The sequence below is a fragment of the Artemia sp. Qi Xiang Cuo genome, chromosome 14, assembly GCF_049724085.1.
Source record: "Artemia sp. Qi Xiang Cuo chromosome 14, ASM4972408v1, whole genome shotgun sequence".
In the NCBI taxonomy this organism is placed as follows: domain Eukaryota; kingdom Metazoa; phylum Arthropoda; class Branchiopoda; order Anostraca; family Artemiidae; genus Artemia; species Artemia sp. Qi Xiang Cuo.
Window position 1 is genome coordinate 20,394,929 of NC_142807.1, and position 24,872 is coordinate 20,419,800.

At 35.4% G+C, this 24,872-nt stretch overlaps 1 protein-coding gene across 1 annotated transcript in view; it reads left to right on the forward strand.

Moving 5' to 3' along the window:
- LOC148944246 (uncharacterized protein KIAA2013 homolog) overlaps positions 1-24,872 on the forward strand; it is a 57,404-nt gene that overhangs the window by 12,074 nt on the left and 20,458 nt on the right. The window contains exons 3-7 of the mRNA XM_089099776.1: positions 6,762-7,331; positions 10,970-11,210; positions 14,437-14,601; positions 20,225-20,416; positions 21,232-21,371. Of these exons, the coding sequence (XP_088955902.1) occupies positions 6,762-7,331; positions 10,970-11,210; positions 14,437-14,601; positions 20,225-20,416; positions 21,232-21,371 (1,308 nt within the window). The remainder of the gene's footprint in view (positions 1-6,761; positions 7,332-10,969; positions 11,211-14,436; positions 14,602-20,224; positions 20,417-21,231; positions 21,372-24,872) is intronic.

Sequence of the window (24,872 nt, forward strand, 5' to 3'; positions counted from 1 at the left end):
TTTAACCGTCCACTACTGGTTAGTATTTACAACGCTACCGCTCTGCCAAATAGAATGCATGTGACCCCTTTCTGAAAATTATTGGCAAACCGTGAACAGTTTCATATCCGCTCTTTATTTTTCCGTTTTGCCAAGTATTTACTAAAATTGCCACCTTGGACAAAAAATAGTTTTCTGATTCGGCGCTACAACCTAGCGGACCCAAATCTAGCTGTTGCGACACTTATTATCCGGCAAAAAACAAAACCAGCAATTCTAAAGCACGAGTGGGCAAGTTTGCTTGTTTAATTTTCCCTCATGTTTCCTTTTTTTTCTCTCTCTCCTTTCAGAAGTTGTTGTCCTTGTTGCTATTTTCGAAGAAGTTGTTGTTTCTGCAGTAATCCTTGAGCATGTTATCTTTCTGTTTTCTCTTTTTGTACTATTTTGTATACTATTTGATAGTTTCTTGCTTTTATTGTTATTTTTTAATATTTTTTCTTTTTCTTTCCTCTTTTTGCATTTTTGTATACTCTGTCATTGTACATTTACTGTATGCGACGGGCTTTCAATATATTATTATTGTTATTATATAAACAAATTTCTGTTGCATCTTGTAAAGTTTTTTTTGTAACCCCCTTCTAAACTTTTTTTTGTAACCCCCTTCTATACTTTTTTTGTAATCCATTCTTCTAAACTCTTCCGTGTGTCTAGTTTTATATTGATGCGACCCAGCTATCATTAAAAATCATGTCGTTCTATCCCCCTTTATATGCATCATTTTTATGGACTTTGTCTTAAGGAGCACAGGAAAGGCAATGGGAGACCACAGAATAAATTGGGGAGGATAAACTCTCCTGGACTTAGATTATGCTGATGATTGAAGCATGCTAGATGAAAGCCTGAGCGAAATGTATGAACTTTTAGAGGCTTTGCGAGTTCAGGGTGCTAGAATTGGTTTGAAAATTAATGTTAAGAATACTAAGTCACTAAGGCTAGGAATAGGTGAAGATGAAAAGGTGACACTGGGTAACAAAAAGATTGATGAGGTGGGCAGATTCACTTACCTCGGTAGTATTGTTAGTAAAGACGGCGGGAGCAGTGAAGATGTTAGAAATACAATAGCCAAGGCCCAGGGTGTTTATTCACAGTTAAAAACAGTTTGAAGAATAGGAAGATAAGTCTGCAAACCAAGATTAGGATATTGCAAGCTACAGTGGTCAAATATGGCTCTGAAGCATGGGTGCTCCAAAAAACGGACAAAGATTTGCTAGATGTTTTCCTGAGAAATTACCTACGGACTGTTCTGGGTACCCGGCTGACGGACCATATTTCAAAGAGTAAGGTGTACGAAAAATTGGTTCATTCCCGCTTTCAAGGGCTATAATGAAAGAAAGGTTGAGATGACTAGGGCACGTTCTGTGGATGAAGGATGACAGATTGCATAAGATTTTCATTTTTGGCCAAATGTCTAGGGCTAAACGGAAAGCAGATCGTCCTCTTCTCGGGTGGGAGGATGTCATAATGCAGGATTTAAAGGAAATGGGAACTCTCTGGAAGGATGTAAAGAGGGAGGTTTTGAATAGATTGGGATGGAGGAGTGTGCATAGCTGTGTTAACCTCCCGCGGCTTGGTGCTGCGGTGAGTTGTTAGTAGTAGCAGTAGGTTTCAGGAACTGAGCAAAGAAAATCTCAATTTCACGAATAAGAATAAATTGAATGTAAGAACTAATGGAATTTAATTAGTCCATTGAAATGTTCAAAATGAATGCGCTCAGATAGAATGATAAGTTAGGATATCGAAGCATTACCATTATTATTGTGAATATTATAGATTTAGAAAGGAAAGACTTGAGAAAGAAATTTTGTTTTTGGCAATATAAAGAGAAATCGTTATTTTCTTATTGCGTGGTTAGTTTGGCGTCTAGCCCTGAACTAGAAAACTTTACTAAACATGCAAGCTTCTGAACTAGTGCTAACTAATCAATAAGTTGGTCTATAAAATTTGGTGAGAGTGTGTTTTCATTGAAGTAAACTTAGGCATATGCAACCACTTATTCAGTTGTTTATATCTAGAGTTAACTTAGCCTAATCAATTCATTTGTTTTTTATTATCAGCAACACTACAATCAAGTTGACCAATAACAAGTATCCGATCTTTCATGGTTCTATTTTTTTTGTCCTGCTAGTCATCTTTGCATCCCAGCTGATACTCACAGTGGTATAACTGGCATGAGTGCCGCCCGAAGCGGATTCTAAAAGCACTGCCTTTTTCTGAATCTAACGAATAACCCCCCTCCCCCTTCAATGTCCTTAAACGGACTATTTTAGAAAATGATGAATGACATTAATACTATTCAACAGTGAGGATTTTTTTTATCGGACCGCGGTTTCGGAGGTGTATTCTCCATCGGCAACTCTGACTGCTTCTGGCGTCTTTTTCTACCTCGGCAGTTGGGATTGGAGGGATCGATATGACATGGAATAGGAAGGACCGACAGTTGAGCGGAGTGTTTGGAATGTGAGAGGCGGACATTTTTAGTTTTGATAGAGATATGTGAATTGGTGTGAATGTTTCAGTCGAATAGAGTGTGGGATTCGAAGTGTAGGCGGTAGGTTAACTGAAATGAAAGTTACCGTTCCTGAATTAGCTTTAATTTGCAAGTCTTTCTAACTAGATAGTTTATTTCAAAAGGTCTTTTTAAACATCCGGTTACTATGTACCGTGGTTCACTCTTCACTAGGTTGCAGCTATCATTGCTGAGATATTATGGGCCATTGTCCAACATACTTCAGATCTTCAAGATTCGAGTGTCGTTTGCTTCTTTTGACTTGGAACTTTGGAACTGTATGGGGATTAGTAGGTGGATTTAAGTTCTCAGTAGAAACATTTGCAACAAAAGCTTGGTCATTAGAGTTTGAGGATTCCACAGTAGCACATACAACTTTGGTTCCAACAATTTCCACTTCTTAATTCAGACAACGCTCTACTACAACGGTCCTAACGTCTGTTTTGATGCCATCACAATTCAGAGCTCGTTCTCTCGTGGTCGTAATACTCTGTAGAAGTAACCCTCCATTCTTTTTTGTTCTCTTTTCTCGGTACCGCTTCCTGGGAATTGCCGCCCCGGGTGTTCCGCCCCCCCCCGGCTTCTCCTTACCTACACGACTGGATACGCCACGTGTGCCATCTATCTTTTGATCCACGCTTATTCAGATAACTGATCCTCTGACCGAGTCAGATATTTAATCGTTAGAGGACGAAAACACAGCCTTTGTTTTCACCTATGCTTATTTGGATGATAATTCTTGGGTTGAGCCAGATATACAATTCTTTGGGCATAAGAACACAGGGTAAAAGGTAGATGTGCTCTGATGATCTTGATCACTTTCCAGTGAAAGCTGATAAGTAGCATATGACTTCTTTGAGAATGTCAAATTTGGACTTAGGCCACATTAATACCGGACTCTCTGTGTTGCTTGTTTACCTGATTTTGTTTGCTGCTTCTGCTTTTTATTTCGACAGCCTTTTATCTGCTTTAAGTTGATATTGAAAATATAATTGCCTTACATTTCTTTATTCGAAACGTAATTTTACGAAATATTAAACATCATCTACCATATGGCTTGCAATTTTACCATGTGTTATCATATAGTATTGGGAGGGGGGTAGTTTAGGACTATATTTAAATCTGTGAATGGGACCAATATTGTAATGCTTAGCACAGAAACTGCATCTGAATTTAGTCCTATATCATTTTATTATATTACAAATATTAAGATAGCAAACATATTGTAATATCGCTTACCAGAAAACTGGGTTTATTGACATGTGTCTTCTAAGCCAACCACAGTACTATAATTGCCGATTAATTATAATAAGAGGTTTATTATAAAAATATTTTGTTGTCAAGTTTTTATATTAGGGTGATAGATGAACAATACATATTGCAATGCACTATGTTTCCAGTTTAATTAATAACATTAGTAAATGATAATAAACGTCTCATTGTTGAAGTTAGCGCAAGGACTTACAAACTCTGTTTTTATCTTAATTAAAATATTTATTATGCATTCTTCTTGGAATTCCACGTTTCTTCTGAATCTTCTCCTATTGCTTTTACTACTTCTTCTCTTCTGCACAAAGACTTATGAATTCAGTTTTATTAAGTTATAAATAAAAAAAACAAGTTTTTTAAACTGAAAGTAAGGAGCGACATTAAAACTTAAAACGAACAGAAATTATACCGTATATGAAATGGGCGCTCCCCTCCACATCGCCTCGCTCTATACGCTAAAGATTTTTATTTTTTTAACAAAAAAAATTGTGAGAACGAGTCAAAATTTATCATAAAGAGAGAGGCGTTGAGGAGGGGCCAGCCCCTTTCACATACGGACTAATTTCTGTTCGTTTTAAGTTTTAATGTCGCTCCTTACTTTCAGTTTAAAAAACTTGTTTTTTTTATTTAATTTCTGATCGTTTTTTAGTTAATGCAGCTTTTATTTGCATAAAAATTTTACTTTTCTTTTGCTAAATGGATGTCTTTACAAATTAACTTACGTAACTAACTTCTATATTCGTATATTTTTCTTCTGGCAAAAAATACAAAGTTGCAGATTTTTGCAGATATGAGCTTGAAACCTATGTAATATTGTTTTCTGATACGCTGAATCTGACGGTGTGATTTTCATTAAAATTCTTTCACTTGTAGGGGATGTTTCCCCCTCTTTAAAAAATCGAGTAAATTTTCTCAGGCTCGTAGCCTTTGATGAGTAATACTAAGCTTAATAAAATTTATATATTTAGGATCAGCATTATAAACACATTCTTTTGATACATTTATTGACATAAAAATTTTGTTTTTAAAAGTTTTGATTACTATTGAGCCGTATCGCTTGTTTTTTTTATTACGTATATGTTATTACTTATATGAAGGGGTTCTCCCCTTAGTCAATACGACGCTCTTTACGTTAAAAGTTAAAACAAATTTTTATTCACAAAACCCTGAATCACAAAGGCCGTTGAATTAGAATAGATAGCTCTTTTGAAAGCAATAAAAAAAAATGTAGCGTAAAGAGCGAGGTATTGACTTGGGGGAGAACCCCCTCACATACGTTATAATTTCTGTTCGTTTTAAGTTCTAATATTCCTTCTTACATTTCAGTTGAAAAAACTTATTTTTTTTTATTTAATTTCTGAATGTTTCTTAAATAATGCTTGGAAATCCGGCGCCCCCTTCATAGAAATGTCCCTTACCCCAAATAAACATCCTGCACGGACATATTATCCAGAGTAACCCCCTCCTCTAGCCCCCCCCCTCCAGAAAAAATCCTTCCTGAAAATGGTTGTATACTTCCCAATAACCAATAAATAATGCTGGCAAGTCCGGCGCCCCCTTCATGGCAATTTCCCTTCCCCCATGAAAACTTCCTTCATGAACAGATCCTCCAACATAACCACCGACCCACCCTTCCCTCCCACTACCAGAAAAAAATCTCCTGAAAACTTCTGTATACTTCCCAATAACCAATACTATATGTTAACATTGGGTAAAGTTCATAACTTTTAGCCCTCCCTCTGGGAACTTCGGGGGATTAAGTCATCCTAAAAGACATATTTATCATATTTTCGACCATGCTGAACAAAATGGCTATCTCAAAATTTTGATCGGGTGACTTTGGGAAAAAAATGAGCGTGGGAGGGGGCCTAGTTGCCCTCCATTTTTTTTGGCACTTGAAAAGGGCAATAGAACTTTTAATTTCCGTTCGAATGAGCCCTCCCACGATTTTCTAGGACCCCTGGGTCGATACGATCATCCCTGTGACAAAAAAAAAAAAAAACAAAAAAACAAATAAACACGCATCCGTGATCTTTCTTCTGGTAAAAAATCTAAAATTCCACATTTTTATAGATAGGAGCCTGAAACCTCTACAGTAGGGTTCTCTGATACGCTGAATGTGATGGTGTAATTTTCATTAAGGTTCTATAACTTTTAGGGGGTCTTTCCCCCTTTTTTTGAAAATCAGCCAAATTTTCTCAGGCGCGTAACTTTCGATGGGTAGCACTAGACTTGATGAAAGTTATATATTTGAAATCAAAATTGAAATCTGATTCTTTTGATATATCTATTGGTATCAAAAACCCGTTTTCTAGAGTTTCGGTTACCATTGAGCCGGGTCGCTCCTTACTTACAGTTCGTTACCACGAACTGTTTGAAAATAAATGTTGTTATTTAAGTTAAAATTTGTTTATACTTTAAGTTAAAATTTGTTTATCCTTATTTAATTCTACATTTGATCTATATTCAATCTGAATTCTGCCAATACTGAATTGAATTACAGATAAATTCTGAAATCAGTCACCTGAACGTAAGGTATTTCCATGGAGGGGGGAGGGGGATAGAAAAAATAGAATTTTGAATTTTAACCTGCCTAGGTTTTATCCTCACCTTTTGATCCATTATCCTTAGCAGTGCCAACAAAAACATTAAATCACGTGCAATTTTTTTTGTACAAATGTTTTTTTTAACCTCCCTCCCCCATCTTCATAAATATTTCAGGCTCAAGGCTTCAATTAGCTTTCCAAGTTCAGTCCATAAAATTTATTTAAGTATACAATATTTAAATTCAGTCTAGCGCATGTTACTTCAATAATAAGAAAATGTTTTATGAAGCTTCGTTTTGAAATTTTTTTCTCCTTGTGAAAATAATCGATTATTCTATAATAAAGAAAGAAACGTGTGATACCAAAAAATAATTATGCTATTCAAACATTTTTTTTTTCAGGGGCAGAAAAATTACAATTGGAATTTTAATCTTCCTGGGTTTCATTCTTTACCTTGGACCTGTTATTCTCAATAGTGCCAGACAAACACATCGAAATATTTTCAATCCATTAGATAGATGTCTCCGTGATCGAACAGATCCCTTCAACTCTGATATAAGCAACAATGATGCTATTTATTCGTCTGAAGATGATAGCGATTACGTGAGTTTCATTGGTAATGGCTATTTAGGCTTTGAAACTAAGTACAATTCCAATTTATATGTGCGTATTAATAGAACGCTGTCATTTAGTGTGCCTTATAAACCAGTGTTTAAAGCTGTTTTGCCTGAGAGAAGTTTCGAGAGAGCATCTGTTTTACACTTAAAAGATGGTATAGCTAATACAGTTGAATGTTTTTCTCATGGTAGAGGGAGTATTGATGTGGTTTATCAGTTATATGCACATAGAACAATGCCATCTGTTTTTATACAAACTATTCAAGTAACAAACCCAACAACTGAAGAAGCTTCAGTCAATGTTGAAAATGGTGGAGAAAGTGATTCAAAATTATGGCAGGTTGATGATAAAGTGTAAGTAATTTCTTTGTTAGCTATTTTCCAAACGTTTTACTTTAATTTTCAACCTATTTTTACTGATATAGTTGAAGAGTATGTTCAAATTACCAAATATTGACGCTATCTACTCTAAAGATAAGCAAAATAACGGTTTCAGTAGATTCTGATCCCCTACTGTGCAGTAGGTTCACACAGGCAAAACTATATGAGAAGCTTTGAACCCTTTCCCTTCTCATATCCCTCTCTTTCTCTCGAGACAAGATCGAAAGAAGGTTTGAACCCCTTCCCTTCTCATATCCCCTTCTCTCTTTCTCTTTAACTCGAGAGAAGGTTTGAACCCCTTACCTTCTCATATCCCATATCCCATTCTCTCTCTTTCTCTCGAGAAAACGGAGAGAAAGTTTGAACCCCTTCCCTTCTCACATCCCCTTCTCTATCTCTCTTTCACTCGAGAGAAGGTTAGAACCCCTTCCCTTTTCGTATCTTTTTCGCTTTCTTTCACTTGATAGAAGATGGAGAGAAGGTTTTAACCCCTTCACTTCTCATATTCCCTTCTCTCTCTCTTTCAATCGAGAGAAGGTTTGAACCCCTTCCCTTTTCATATCTACTTCTCTCTTTCTTTCTCGAGAGAAGATAGAGAGAAAGTTTGAACCTCTCTCTCCCTTTCTCTCACTCTTTCTCCCACTCTCTCTCTCTTTCTCTCTCTCTCTCCCTCTCTCTCTGACTCTCTCTCTCTCTCTCTGACTCTCTCTCTATAATAATTCCTGGACCACACTGCCTTTTTATTCACAGTTGAAATGATAATATATTAAAATCAGTTATAACTTTTATTTGGAAGGTGAAAAAAAATGTTTAAGACAAAAATAATAATAAAAGTCCGAATATTTCGACTTCGCTTCCGGGACCCTTTATCAACTAAAAAAAAAAATTAATGTAAACATAACGTATGAAGATAAACGACACAAGTCCTGTGAAAAAAAAAAAAAGAAGAAAAACGAAAGAAAAACTCGCAATTAAACAAAATCCAATAGCCTACAGTAAAGCATCAAAACACAAACAATAAAGCAACAAGGAAAGATGTCTGCTTCATCTATACTATTGTATGTCCAGATCATCTTCAGATATGGTATTCCAGCAGAGTGAAACGAAGCTACGTTCGAAGGACGTAGCGTCCTTCGAACGTAGAACGCCTTTTTGTTTTTGAGCATATTGCTGTAATGCTGGCTGTTAAGGGCTCGTTTTTCTTCAGTATAGTCATAACAGGTAGGCCTTTATGAAGCCCAGAGCAATGTAAGTATGTCATAAAGCCTGTCATTTGAACAGATTGTCGTGGATTCTTGAATAAAGGTGTGATTTTCCTTTATGACAGTGCGCGCCTGCTAAACCAAGAAACAACCCAAAGGGGTGTAAGAAATCCTTTCAAATCACTCCCGTTGCCTTAATCTCGCCAATCAGACTTTCATTAATTTGGACCCCTTAAAGAGACTCGAAGCAATAAGCATTTTATTTCAATGAAGAAGTTAAGAATCAGGTGCAAAGAAAATAGCTCCAAGGTCAAGACAAAAAGTTTTATACCTCGAAAAAGTAGCCATAGTTTTGGAATGATCAAATAAATCCTTTCTGAGCTACTGCGATTTGTCTCGTCCCTTATTGCCGTCATGGGGTAGCAAAGTATCAATGCTACTTGACAGTTTTTAAATTTGTTGTCAGATTTTGTTTGGCAAGAAATTTGACAACAAATTTGGCTGACAACCATTTTTACATATAAAAATACTTTTCGCTCTGAAAAGCTATCACAGCAAAAGTTGTCGTGCTAAAGTATCGGTAGCTTTTGGAATTTTGTCGAATTCTGCTACTGTCAGCTTTGGAACTTTGTTCATACCTGCCTTATTGAATGACCCTCTTATCTTGAATAATTAATAATAAATCCGGTGTTCAGTTTTAACTAGAAGAACAATTGATAGTAGCGGAAACCAAATAAAAAAAACCTTAGGCAAAAAAAACAGAAAAATTTTAGGCAAAAAACTAGAAAAAAATAAGCTAAGACAATATGGGACCTTTTTAGCTTAGGTGGTGTAGCTTTCACTTGAAGGTGTAGTTGTCTTTGTGAGTCAGCTCATCGTTATTGTTGGAATTTTTATGGGCGAAAGGGTTGTCTAATCTAAGTAAAATAAAATTCTTGTTTAATTTTACGGTAAAACATGGCACCACTTGTACTGGCATCACTTGACAAAAATGTGGTACTGCCCTAAAAACACCAGGATTTTTAAGTTTAACAAAGAAAAATCAGAAAAATCCCAGTTTTCAGCTATAAATTAATCTAAGATGGGTACAGGGAGGGGGGGATCTTTGGTTTTTTACGTACCGGAAACTTTAAGCGAAAACTTCCAAAGTAACGGCGTTTTGTTAATTCTGGTTTACAGTGGTGCCAAATGGATTGGGCGTGGAGGGGACATCTGTCTGTCTAGACGTTTTACGCCCTCCCCCGTTAGATCGTGAATTTTATCAATATTTTCCATTAAAAATACCTTTTTTGGTATTTTTATTGAAAAAAAATGGCCCCCCTCCTACAGATTTCCTCCGTATGTTTGCATGAATTAGTGCCACTATTTGCTAGTATTTCCTGTTGAAGATAAAGTTCTTATGTTCTCTTAGAAAATTAAAAAATGACTTTGTTTAATACCAATAGTAAATTTTTGTGACTGCATAAACACAAAGTTTTCATTCGGTAACGTAAATTTTTGCTAACAACTAACAACTATGACTTCGTATTAACAAGCCTTTTTATTTTTATGCAAAAATTCAATCTGGCTCTCCTATATTTGATGATCAATGAATCTCTTGTGTAATTTTTTTTAGTTGTTAAGGATTAGTAATTTTTTTTTTTTTTAATTCTGTGTTTCCTACTCACATTTTTCAGGAAATTAGAAATAAATTGAGAATAAGCTATGCTAAAATAGTTGCAAACAATGGGAATTATAGTCGGCTTACTTTAGGTAAAACATATGTATCTTTTCGTAACCGCGCTATTCGGTTTAATGTGGAGGTCCGGCCTCAGGAAGTTAGCCAATGATTTGCTGTTAGTCTGCTGTGCTTATTTCTTGCTGCAAGTTTTTAATTGGTTTACATCGACTTTGTTTTAAGAGGAAAATCATTGCTGATTATGGAGTTGACCATTATGCCGCTTCATAAGTAATCTTTTTTTTATTATACTTCACGGCCTTGCCACAATCCAATCAATCTCATTGCATAATCGTGATTTTCGTTGTTGCGAATTTCTTTGTTGTCAGTGTTTTTATCTGTTACAATTTTTTTCTGGGTAAAAATCAGTTTATATACAAGTCTATTATAAGTTTCAAGTTGCTAATCTATTAAAGCTCTACCTTATTGAAAACCTAAAAAATTTGCTTAACGTCCACAAGTAATGTAACTAATGGGTAAGAAACAGTTGATAAAAAAAAGTGGGTAAAAATACGTTTATTAACTTATTATTCTTATTACAGAAAAATACATTTTCAACTTTGATCAAATTCAGAGATGAGTCGAATATTTGCCCACGTCATGGTAATCTTATCGTCGGGCGTACATCAAATTTGAATTCCGAAATTAGATTGTAATCACAGTCAGAATCTAGTTTTAACTTTTTTTTCTAGAAGCTTAACCTCAGACGGCGAACCAATGAACTACAGAACTCTTTTTGGGGTGTTTGACCTGAATAATCAGAAGAAAAAATTAATCATTGCTATTGCGTCACCGAAACTTCCAAAGAAGATTTCTGTCAAACCTCACTCTTCTCTTACCCTGCACGTTGTAACTGGAGTGTTCTATGGAATATTCAAATCCAGTTCCAGCTCGTTGAATCAAAAAGAGGAATTTATAAATCAAGCACTGACGGTAGGTGAAGTATGTTCTCATTCTCAGTCACGTCCTGTCGCTGTTGTCATTTTCAATCCAGTGTTTCCACTATCCCTGAGTTTGTATGGACTCCCCAAAATTTCGTCAAAAGAAAACCGGGCTCTCCGAAATCTCCCAGAAAATTCACGTTAACGGAAATTAACGGCTTGTATTTTGTGCTAACGTTTGTGTGTTTACTAGCTTTAATTTTTGTTAGGATAGATTTGTCAACCGGTCATTTTGTTGGGGGTATTTTTCCGCTTTTTCAAAAATGAGGCAAATTTTCTTGACTCGTAGCTTTTGCTGGGTGACGTTAAACTTATTGAAATTTCTATAGCTAGAACCACCATTAATCAATAATAAATAAACTTTGATATATAAATAAACATGGTTTAAAACTCCTTTTTTAAGGTTTTGGTTACTACTAGCACGAGTCACTACTTACATACGGTTCATTATTACGAACTGTTTGAAAGAACAAACATAGAAAAATTAGAGCTGGTATAATTACTTCAATTATTTGTAGTTTTTTTTTCTTTTTTTTAAGTTTGCGATAAAGGATAATTCTTTCCTCAAATAAACAGTTCTCAGAACTCTTTTTAGTGTTTTAATTGCTGTTAGGACGAGTCACTTCTTACTTACAGTTCGTTACCCCGAGCTGTTTTAAAGAACAAACAGTAATATGAATAGAAGAAATATTCCATTGTTTGTTGTTCATGTTTGATTTTTAAGTTCGTGATGAAGAATGATGATGGAGGTACGTTGTGAAAAATTCAACTATTTATATAACTCGGATGAAAATATTTTTTAATAAGAGTCAATGTAGGGTTTGGTCCTCTTAGGGTAAAAGATTAGTAAGAATGGCTATTTTTCTAAGGTGAATTACATCTTTGCCTGAGGATAGATGGTTAAAGGTGAGAATGATAAATCCTAGTAAAAAGTTCTTGATCTAGGTAAATAAATGTACTATCGATTAGTTAGGGAATGTTAGGAGTTTGGAGTCAGATGGTTGGTCCAGGTGATGTAGGTTTGGTGACTTAGAGAAGTACAGGCGATACTGCGAGAGCAGGAGGTGTAGCTATGACAGAAGAATGAGGCCACGGTGGTATCTCTTAGTGTTTCCGTCGAGGTCAAGCAGGCATGGGAAGAGGATACTACCTTGACGTGGAGCTTTAGGAGGAAGATGTAAGGTAGGCTATTTCACGAAAGGGGCGGTTTTACACCACTTGGAGAAAGATGCAAGTATATAGGGTGGTTTAGGTACAAGATTGGTTCAGTTTTTTTCTGATATGTGAGTATAATGAGGGTCAAGATGAAATTGAGACGAAAGAAATTGTATTTCAGTCGTGAGCTAAGTTGGTTTGCTTTTGTTTCCTAACATACTGTTCCATAAAATGACTCAAAAAATGACTCAAAAATGACTCATAAAATGATGTAAAAAAAAACACCCTCCAAAAGTTAAACAACATGATAAAAGAAGAGCTGGTAGAAATATTTTCATTATTTGTTTAAGTTCATCTTTTTTATTAATTTTGTGATTTATTGGAAAGATTTAAGTACCATGCTCAAAATTGATTTATTAATTTCATAAGAATTAAAAAACTGCCAATTTTTAGCTTGAATCACAGTATACAAGCTGGAGAGGAAATTTATTTGAATTATCAATTAAGTTGATTCTTTCATTAATATGGGGAGGTATAATCTGTTCATTAGTTATTTCTTGTTCGTGTGATTAGGGCCAGATCTTATGTCTCAAATTCATTGTTGGAGTTGAGTTGTTCTTACAAAAGTTTTGTTCTCTTGTGTATTTTTGCTATTCCAGAAACAAAAAAATTTATAACCTAAAATGTTTTCAGAGGATTTTATTTCATTAGTGTTGCAGGGTTATCTAAGTTCTAATTTGATTTTGCTAAAGGTGTTTACTTTGTTTTATTAATCCAAGGGAGGATTAATTTTTGTCAACGTTAAAGAAATATATTATGTATTATGGGGAATGAATAATCTGTTCCTGAATGTGATTATTAAGTTGATTCTGTTTTGTTTCGTTAATATGTTCGAGGAGTAATCTGTTCGCTAATTTTCAATAAATTAAGTTGATTGGTTTTGTCAAATTACTAATTACTATAGGGAGGAGTAATCCGCTTCCCAATTATCCCTCGTTTAAGTTTATAGACCAGGTCTTGTATATTAAAATATCATTATTTATATGTTTTATAAAAAAAAATGAAATAAAAAAAGAACTTGAAAAGAAGATAAGTAAAAACTTCGAATTACCATTTATTATATCTATTATTTTGTGTGGACTCAGAAAACTCAGTTGAGGCTCAGACCAGCTTAGGCAGGCAACATTCGTCCCTCAAAAAAGAGAGGAGAGTCGCCCATCAGCCGTCAGCGGCAAGAAGCACTTGATCTTCAGGACTGGTACTAGCAAGAGAAGTTCTTTTATCCACTTAGTCTCTGCAACGTATTCCAAAAAATATTCTGTTTCATGGTCAGACGCTGGGCAGGATGGCCAGTGGCTGAACGGTAAATAAAGTTAACAGTAGGTGGTCCTTGTTTGCTCCTTCTACTCTCAGTGGCACCCCGAGAAGGTGTTAACCAGTACCCTCCTCCCTACCCTTCAGGAAAGAAGCTTACGCTTCTAGAATTTTGACTATCAAATCTTTGTTTTAATTTTTGTTTTCATTTAAGCTATAAAGTTGTTCAAATAAGGAGTCAAACTGTGGGAGTAAAAGTCAATGAAAATTGAAAAAGGGGGGAGGGTGAAGTGACTAAAACCCCCCAAAAAAGTGTCAAAGTAGCAATAGAGATCGCACTGTCTTGACACATATAATGCAAAGTATTTGAATTTATCTTGGTTTTTATTACAAATAACATCATGAAGGCAAATTGTTACAATAATTGTGACTTTGCAGAACTATCATGAAGTTATATTCACAAGTTGGTTCTTTTTTTACCTGAAGGAAACAAAATAAAACGATATAAAAAGTTTTATTGAAACCAATTTTGTAGATTTTTGGTGAGGGATGGGGACGTGTGTTTTTGGTCTCTTCTTTCTTTGAAGATGGCTTTGTAAATGTCTAGTTTGATCTCAGTGAAAGTTTTGAATGTAGTTAATTTTAAAATAATATTAGTTTAGTTTAATATATGTTTAGTTTTGATCATTTTTAATTCAAATTAACACTTTGATTACATAACCGATTAATTTCAGGGAATTTATTTTTAGGCTGTCGCAAACGTGGTTTCTGAAGATGTTGCAGTGATACGCAGTTCACACATTTCAGCCTGGCATCAGATATGGAGCACCGGCTTCTCTGTTAGCTATTCAAAAGCAGAAGGTGCACTCAACGGACAACAGATCAATGCAACGATGTATTATACCCTATCGCAGGTGATTGTGTGTTCGAAGTCTTAACTGTTAAGATTTCCTCTACAGTAACATGTGTTTTTTATATAGTTCACATATTTTACGCTATATTTGAGGTTAACGTGCGTTCTCCGAAAGTACCCCCTCCTCCCAGAATCATAGTGTTGCGGTAATACCGGGTATATTTTCACATAAAAATTTGCTCATTCTTTACAGCTAAACACTTCACCTAGTCGTTGCAACCAGTTTAGTTGTAGATTTTTTAGTTTAGTCTTGTTTTGCAATATTAATAGGAATGGATACTTAATATTTCGTAACATTTTGTGGGATTCACTGTAAGAATTACTTCACGCCTACAGAGAAAGTCTTATTTTTCCTCAGTTGCAAAAAAAGCTTGTGTTTTCCAATGAATTTAATAATAAAACTCTCAATAGGGGTTTCTCTTGTAGCATTCACTGTCGTGCAGTCAATCATTTGCATATTGCGCAAGTCTTATAATGCATAACGGAATTTGAATAGAACAATACTCATGCTTTCTAAGGTGTTATTTTTTTCCCTATTAGGTAAAAATGGGTGGTGGAGGGAAATTCCTCTATCCATTCCAAATTAATGGCATTTTCATAATTAAAAAAAAAACAAATTTGTTTCTATGCCTAAGAAGGCATATAAAGGTGATTAGACTCTCTTTCTCTTGTTGAGGAGGCCCTAGACGGTCAATCATTTTGAACAAAAGTTTTCGTCAATTGATTGACGTGTGATTTTGCGGGCACTGAAAGGAAGCAGAGTAAAGTATTTGGCTGACTTGATGTCTAATTAATTTGAGATGGTCTGTTAAGGAGGCCCTAATTAATTAGACTTGCTGTCTAATTAATTTGGGATGGTCTGTTAAGGAGGCCATAATTAATTAGACTTGATGTCTAATTAATTTGAGATGGTCTGTTAAGGAGGTAATAATTAATTAGACTTGCAGTCTAATTAATTTGAGATGGTCTGTTTAGGAGGACCTAGACATTCAATCATTTTGACCAAAAATTTTCGTCAATTGATTGACATGTGATTTTGCGGGTACTGAAAGGAACCAGAGTAAAATATTTGGCTGACTTGCTGTCTAATTAATTTGAGATGGTCTGTTAAGGAGGCCCTAATTAATTAGACTTGCTGTCTAATTAATTTGGGATGGTCTGTTAAGGAGGCCATAATTAATTAGACTTGATGTCTAATTAATTTGGGATGGTCTGTTAAGGAGGCCATAATTAATTAGACTTGATGTCTAATTAATTTGAGATGGTCTGTTAAGGAGGACCTAGACATTCAATCATTTTGACCAAAAATTTTCGTCAATTGATTGACGTGTGATTTTGCGGGTAATGAAAGGAACCAGAGTAAAATATTTGGCTGACTTGCTGTCTAATTAATTTGAGATGGTCTGTTAAGAAGGCCATAGACGGTCGATCAATTTGATCAAAAGTTTCCGTCAATCGATTGACGTTTGCTTCAATCAACCTTCACTCTCGACCAAAGCTAATCTAACACACTTCTTTTGATCAAAATGATAGACTTGTTCAAAGTTTCTATCAATCACCATCAACGGTTGACTCAAGCGTCAAACAGTTTCCTAGACGGTCAATCATGCTCGAGTCAATCGATTGACGGGCGCTTTTGATCAAAATGATTGACTGTCTTTTCCTCCTTTAATCTAGGAAGCTTAGGGTTAAACAAATTCCCACGAAACATCTGAATTCCAGATGCCAGGTGGGGCGGGAAACACCTGACCCTGCTGCAAGCTCAGGTAGATAAATACCAGTAAAATTACTTCTCTTATAGATATGGAGATCCTTTGTTTTGTTTATGTTTGTTAAAAAGTTTATAAAATAGGTATTTTTTCAAACTTATGCTAGCATTGTGAACCTCTTAAGAGTCAAATGCTGGACACGCCACCTTCGCAGCACTCATATAATCCGACACTAAGTGTTGTCCGTTGAACATGTAGTAAAATTTACCTTTTTTGTGGATCTTTTATGGCACTGGGCCATTAAAAACTTTGGACGAGATATACCACTCAATTCCTTGGATTTTTTCTTTTGGATTCCTTCTGTGATTGTCTGTCAAATTTCCTGTGGAAGCATTCAACTGATGTCTTTTCAGGCAAGACGAAACTGGAGAAACTGTTTCAATTAGAAGTGCCGCTTCTGGATTAGGTGTTCATTAGTACTCAACACGGAGTATGTCCTGTTTCTTCGTATATGCTTTGGTATATGGCGGTAATAATTGAAGTAATTCTTCAGAGTTACATGGACTAGTATTGATGATACTCTATCGATGCTCTACCCTCATTCATCGATGCTACATCAAATCTCCTACATTAGAGCCCTCCTTTGAACCCTTTGGAGTGATGAAATAAAAGATTTTAAGTGTACCAACAGTTGACAAAAGGGTATCAACAAGTTTGTAACAAGTAACAAGGTAACAAGTGTTGGTAACAAGTTGGTAAGTGTTGGTAAGTAGGTGCCAACAGCCGACAAAAGGTCAAGACTTTGAGAAGGTTGTTTGACCTGAATGGTAGTAGCTTCTTAGAACGAAGAATCACATCCATCTCTCTCGTAGGAGACTCAGGCTCAATTGGGGTATATGCCTCATGAGAGTTCTGCTGAGACGTTCATTTCCTGAGAACTTTGTAAACTCTCCTCATAGCCTCACCTTAAAGATTGAATCAGAATGTCGACGTGGAGCGTTCGGTCGGGCCACTGCTGTTCAGAGAGAGGTTTGTGGATGTACTTGTAGAAAATATCCTCATCATATCTCTTACTTAGAGGTATCAACACTATCTGGTAGATGCCACAGTCCGCCCGCAGTGTCTTTTGTTGGATTCATACGGAGTGGTACATACACAACTTTAATTGCCCCTGTAAAAAGTGTCAGCCATATTCTACAATATGGCAAAAGCTGCTGTTAGAATTGATAGAATTGGATGATGCTAAGTTCTTGGAACGAAGAATACCCCATACATCTCTCACGCAGAAGACATGGACCCAATTGGGTGTGCGCCACGTGAGAGTTCTGATGACATATGTAATCCTAGAAGAGATAAATCAAAAGGGACAAAAGTGATATGGCAATACAGAATATCTCAGTAGTGACATTGCAACTGTGCAGAAACGTGCTGCAAAAATCATATTCGTGGCAAATTATGTGTCTTATGGCTCTGTTCTCAAGTCTCTAAAAATACTCCTTCTCCTTGAGCGCGGATAGGAGTTTATCCTCAAGTTTGGACACTCACTAGTCGCAAGTCAGAAGTATTTTTCTTTTCTGCTACGTCCTTGTACATAGCGCCTGCTTACCTGAAGCAGGAATAAAACTAAACCATTGAGATGCCCTACCGATTGTTTTACGGACTCTTTCGTACCTTTTATTTCATTGCATTTAATCGTTCGTCATTTGTTCACCCTGTAGTTTATTAATGTTGTAAAAAATAACATAATTTAGTTGCGGCCTAGGCCAAAATTATGAAAGCTGTTTTTATTAATTGAATCATGAATCTTGAAGAGATAGTTTGTCAGCATTCTTGATAGCCTAACTTGTAAATATTGAATCAGGATGTGTGTGTAGAACTTTTCATTGGGCGATTGCTAGCAAAAGCAAAGATTACAAAATAGAAGAAAGAGATAAGATATCGTTTATTGAAGAGACAAATTTAGAATATGCAAATCGTTGAAATTTCTCACCAATTTCGGTTTATTGCGAATCTTGAAATTTTTGTGCCAAAAAAAAAATTGCTCGGCTTGGCTTCTAATGCTATAAAAAAGTATGGTTTTGTTTTATTTACTGATTGTATGGCTTGGTTCAACTTATTAGCGCTAAGGTTTGGTTTAACCAAAAAAAAAAAAAAAAAAAAAAAGTAAAAAAAAAAAAAAAGAAGGAAAAATACAGCGTTAAAAAAATGCTTGAAACACGGATTTAAAAAGGTAATGAAAATGTAACGTGGATAAACATATAGTATGAATAAAAAACGTCATTAACCGAAATTTTAATCCTAAGCCTTAATATTAAGATTTTTAATGTGTTTTAGGGGATATTTTTGTCCAATAAGTTTTTTTCGCCGTTAGACCCAAAAAAACTATTCTTGTTCAAAGATAATTGAAACTATTAAAATAACAGACTCTGGCAATGTCTTGATAAGGAAAACAGGCACAGCCATTTAGCTTTCTGGCGGGTGAATACTAATTTAAAATTGGTATTTACTGTTTACTTCCCCTGCTAAAAAAACTATATTTATTATTATTGTGTTATTTTTAAACGTCTGTAAAGCATAGAACAATTTTAAACGATCCTCATTAACGAAAATTATCAACTTAGACACCAAAGTGCTTAAGAAAAATTATGCTATCGCGTGCTTAAGAAAAAATTGCTTAAGAAAAATTATTACCGCTAAGAGATTTGATCTCAATTACTTTGATTTCAAAAGACAGTCTCATCTTTGCTGCTTCTGATACCTACCCATTTGGATTTATTTGGGAAGTTAATTTTTGGATGCTATGGCCAATGTTGGCATCACCCCTCTGGGATTATTTCGTTCCCTCACCACGCAAGTGCTTTTGTTGAATGCGACTTTTTGGCCCTTTTTTGCAGGTGCTCTTAAAATTCTGTATGCATCGTATCAGAGGATTCGACCCTAAGGGTGAACCGTGGTATGGTATAGATAGCAACCTCTTTACCTGTTTACCTGTGCAACCTCTTTACCTGCTTACCTTTGCAACCTCTTTACCTGTTTACCTGTGCAACCTCTTTACCTGTTTACCTGTGCAACCTCTACCTGTTTACCTGTGCAACCTCTTTACCCGTGCTTTAACGTTAAATTAAACTCCTTGCTCCTTTTGAGATGAGGTAATATTTAGTTTCAAAAGATTATCGCAAGCTCTAAGAACCAAATTCGCTTCTCGTGTAAAGTTAAGGAGAACAAAAAACAAAATAGAAACCACCAAAACAATAGACAAATGTCAAAAACTAAAGAAAGGAAGTCTACTAGAAAATTCAAAAAACTAACAAAAATATAACATATATATATATCAGTGACACCAGGTCCCAAGTCCCAGTACTCAGGATTTGGTGTAACAGGTGCTTGTTAAATTATTCTTTTTTTATTATTATTTTTTTTTACTTTGTTTCTCGCCATCGAGCGCATCATATTTTTCTTCACACTCGATTTTGATATGTTATCGTGAATGTCCGCAAATTTGTGAATGTTGACATTCACCGGTGAAAGAAAAAAAGGCATGTGTAAAATCTAAAATAAAAAGTATAACTAAAAACTTGTAAAATTGAAATAAAACGGGCTAAAAATGCGTTACAGAGCAGCAAAAAAAAGAAAATGTCGATACAAAAATTTATTGTAATTATTGTGTCAGAACATAAACAAAAAAAAGACGAAGAAGCTCCATTCTCAACAAGTGTCAAGAATTATTAAGGTGCTCTAGGACAAGGGGGATGAAACTCTTTCGGAGTCTCTCGACAATGGATCTCGACTCTCGGCATGGATCGGTGAGTAAGTTTGAATAGCTGAGGTTAGACTTAAGTAGGGGGCATCTAGTGGGATTCCGAAAATTTCTTCAAAGTTTTTGGTGTTAAACTTACTGATTGTATCTTTTTACAGGTGAGAGCACCGTTGCATGAAGCATTTATTAAGGAAAGTCAGAGGACCGCTTTACATACACAGCTGGAATATACGGAGGGTTGTTTTTCTGGGCATCATACCCTACAAGCCCCTAGACTTTGGACGAATTTGAAAACTCTTGATGATGTTCAATATTTAACTAATCTGTGGCTGCTCACTCTTGAAAAGAGGGTATGTATTTAATAAAGTGAGAGCATATCAATTTTATTTAATCTTATGAGGTGTAAAAAAAATGACTTATGAAAAATATAACCAGAATTCGGGAAAAACCGTGAAAATCGTTATTTTTTTTAGGGGGTGGGAGGGGCGTCGACCGGCCTGTCCGCATTTCTTATTATTCTAATCCAAATTTATAAGTATGCACAGGTCCCAACCCATGGTGAGAGGAGCTGAAAGGGAAAGATTTAGGTTTTAAAGTCACCCATTTTTCAGAGGGGGCAGGTTCTTTGGACCAAGATTAAGGGGGGAAAATCCTTCGCCTACCTCTTTTTTAAAAATATAAGATGACCTCATGGTTTTATTTGAAATTCGGACCATTGATAGCAGGTGTAAAGGGAGGGAGTGTAACAAACTATGTTTGTTTATTTTGGAGTGGAGTCCCCCTTCCAAGATCTTTTTTCGCTGCTGTAATTTAAAAAATCTTATAATTTACTTTTCTTCTGCTTTTGAACGCCCGTTGTATAAAAATTAGTAAATTATGAGACAAATTGGAAAAAGTCTTTTCGGAGATTGGAAAACCTTCCCCCTGCACGTATGCCTGTCCGAATAGGCTGGTACCGTTGCCAAATTGTGGTTAACGTCATTTCTATTTTCTATGCATGAGACACATTCATCAAATTTTGGTACAGATTGCGTAGTTTGAAGAATGGTTTTAAACTTTAATTATTTTAAGTTTTCTTATTAGCATCCTTAATTTACTACTGGTTTTAGTACAGATAAGTCTACACCGCTCCCAGATTACGACTGACGGTCTTTTGCTATTCTAGGGATGTGACAAATTAGTCAAGTCTGGTGCAGATGGTGTAGTTTTGGCAATGGTATTAAGCTTTGGTGGTTTGAAATTTTCTGATCAGCACCTTGAATTTAACACTCATCCAAGTGATTTCCACAGAGATCATTATTTCAGGTAGGATTCTTATTAGCCCATTTAAGTTTTATGCTCCCTGTACAGAGGCGATTTAGGGGGGGGCACCTGCCTGGACGCAGAAATTTTAGGTGCGCAAAGTTTAAAATAAACAATCAAGCCGTTATAATAATTTTGTAATTTTTGAAATTTATTTTTATTAAATGATGTAGAGGGCACAGTTTATAAATGAAAATAATTAATTAATTATTAATTAACAAAATAAGTTAAAAGTGATTAAATAATAATAATTAAAATAATTAATTATAATTAAATAATTTGAATGATAAATTTGAAAAAATAATCAAAAAAGAATTATTCATCAATTAATAAATTAAAAATACTTTTGTTAAAATTTGGCCTGAAAATTCTTTAGGAGACAGGGGGGGGGGGACTAATCAAGATTTTGCCCCGGGCGCAAGAGGGGCCAGAACCGCCACTGCCTATAAAAGTGTTAGTACGTTATTTTTCTATTTTCCTACGAATCTTATATTTCAACAAAAGAGTGAATTTTGGATATCACTCAACAGTTGAGATTCAGTTGTATTCATCTACCGAGTTGAATTTTTTTTTATTTAGTCCATAGGAATTTTAATGAATTAAAAGAACATCAAAAATTCGTTTAAAATCATTTAAAAGAGTCAGTTTTGTATTATTTATGCAAGCTTAGATCTTTTTATACGAAAAAGTCTAATAGTCCAGTAAAAAAAAGGGGAAAATCTCAATTGTACCCCATTTCCACCGTAAGCGAGGTCAGAAGGGGATGAAAAAATCAAAATCTTAATTTGTGTTGTATTTAGTGGATTCAAAGGTCGTTTCCTATTAATTCAAACCTGAGGAGACCGACAATGAAATCAGAAACGAAAAATTATATGATTTAGCACTCTATTTTCACCCTAAGCAAGGGGAGAGTGAAATACCTTTTTTGCTATTGGTTTGCTTTTGGTTTTAACGGTGCTTCATTGCAATTTTAAGCCTGTGAACTCAAATATGGACTAATATTGGGCCTCTCTTTTTGTATGAACCTGACCTCAGAGATTAGAGGTGGGGGGGGGGGATTGGACTTCTAACAATAATATTTTGCTGGAAGTTTCTTCTTTTTTTCAGGGTTAAAGATTCCAAATCTGGACAAAAAAATTTTTTCAAATTTTCTTTAAGGTCTGTCTTGACTCTCCCGCTTCTATTTTCACCCCCACCTTCACCCTTTAGCACTTGGGATGTAATGAGAACATTAGAAGATTGACATTTTAATTCTGTTCCTGGATTTTACAGCGAAAAAGAGCGAACAGGAACACTACAATCACAATTTTGTTTTCGATTAAATTAAAAAAAAAACAAGTTTTTTTAACTGAAAGTAAGGAGCAACATTAAAACTTAAAACGAACAGAAATTATTCCGTATATGGGAGGGGTTATCCCCTCCTCAAGGCCTCGCTCTTTACGCTAAAGTTTTTTATTGTTTAAAAAAATAAAGTTGTGAGACAAAGTTAAACTTTAGCGTAAAAAGCGAGGCGCGGAGGGGGGGGGGGGGCCAGCCGCTTCCATATACGGAATATTTTTGTTCGTTTTAAGTTTTAATGTTGCTCCTTACTTTCAGGTAAAAAAAAACTTGTTTTTTTATTTAACTTTTGAACGTTTTTGAATTAATGCAGGTTTTGATTTAGGCTCACCGTACATGAATAATTAAAACAAAATTTGCACTTCAATTTTACTTTTATTTGGTTATATGGCTTTCTCGAAAGTTATTAAATTTTATTTACGAACATGTTATTTTTGTTTTTATTAATAATAAATGTACGTAAGTTACGAATTAACTTACGTAACGAACTTCTATATTCATATATTTTTAATACGTATATTAGGGGTTTCGCCCCCTAGTCGATACCTCGCTCTTTGCGCTAAAGTTTAAATTTCGTTCCAATTCTTTAAAAATGACCCCTTAATCACAAAGGCCGTTAATTAGAATAAATAGTTCTTATGAAAGTACTAAAAAATCTTTGGCTTAATGAGCGAGGTATTGACTAGGGGGCGAACCCAATCATATACTTAATAATTTCTGTTCGTTTTAAGTTTTGATGTTGCTCCTTACTTACAGTTGAAAAACTTGTTTATTTTTTTATTTAATTTCTGATCGTTTTTTTTTAAATAATGTTGGTAAACCCGGCGCCCCCTTCATAGCAATGTCCCTTCCCCCAGGGAAAACTTCCTCCATGGAAAGATCTTCCCACATACCCCCCGACCCCTGCCAGAAAAAATCCCCCCTAAAAACGTCTGTATACTTCCGAATACCCAATACTATATGTAACCATTGGGTAACGTTTATAACTTCCAGCCATCCCCCCGGGGACTGTGGGGGACTAAGTAATCCTAAAAGACATATTTATTATAATTTCGACCATGCTGAGCAAAATGGCTATCTCAAAATTTTTTATCGGGTGACTTTGTGAAAAAAATTAGCGTGGGAGGGGGCCTAGTTGCCGTCCCCTTTTTTGTCACTTAAAAAGGCACTAGAACTTTTAATTTCCGTTCGAATGGGCCTTCCCACGATATTCTAGGACCACTGGGTCGATACGATCACCCCTGGGGAAAAAAAAAAATAAAGACGCATCTGTGATCTTTCTTCTGGCAAAAAATACAAAGTTCCACAATTTTGAAGATAGGAGCTTGACAACTCTACAGTAGGGTACACTAATACGCTGAAGCTGATGGTGTGATTTTCATTAAGGTTCTATAACTTTTACGGGCTGTTTCCCCCTTTCTCGAAAATCAGGCAAATTTTCTCAGTTGCGTAACTTTTGATGTGTTAGACTAAACTTGATGAAACTGATATATTCGAAATCAGCATTAAAATCTGATTCTTTTAATGTATCTATTGGCATCAAAATTCCGTTTTTTTAGAGTTTCGGGTACTATTGAGCCGGGTCATTCCTTACTTACAGTTCGTCACCACGAACTGCTTGAAAAATACAAAATTCCGAATCAGATAGGAGCTTAAACCATCTGCAGTAGGGTTCCCTGATACGCTGAATCTGATGGTGTGACTTTCATTTAGGTTCTATAGCTTTTATGGGGTCTTTCCCTCTTTTTTCGAAAATCAGCCAAATTTTCTCAGGCGCGTAACTTTTGATGGGTAGGATTAAACTCAATGTAACTTATATATTTGAAATCAGTATTAAAGTCATCAGTATTAAAGATACATTCTTTTGATGTATCTTTTGGTATCAAAATCTTTTTTTTTAGAGTTTCGGTTACTATTGAGCCGGGTCGCTCCTTACTTACAGTTCTTTACCACGAACTGTTTGATCACTATGACTTTGGAAGAAGCACAACTTGGTTTTGATTAAAAATCTATTGAATAAAACACAATATTTGACTTAATCACAGCAATTGTCGAGATTATAATGGTCCAAAAAAATGTTGGGGCAGCTTGTTCTATGGCATTGGTTACAAGCGATAGTGCAGAAAAGGTCACTCTTTTTGCAAGTGTATATAAGGTTATCATATT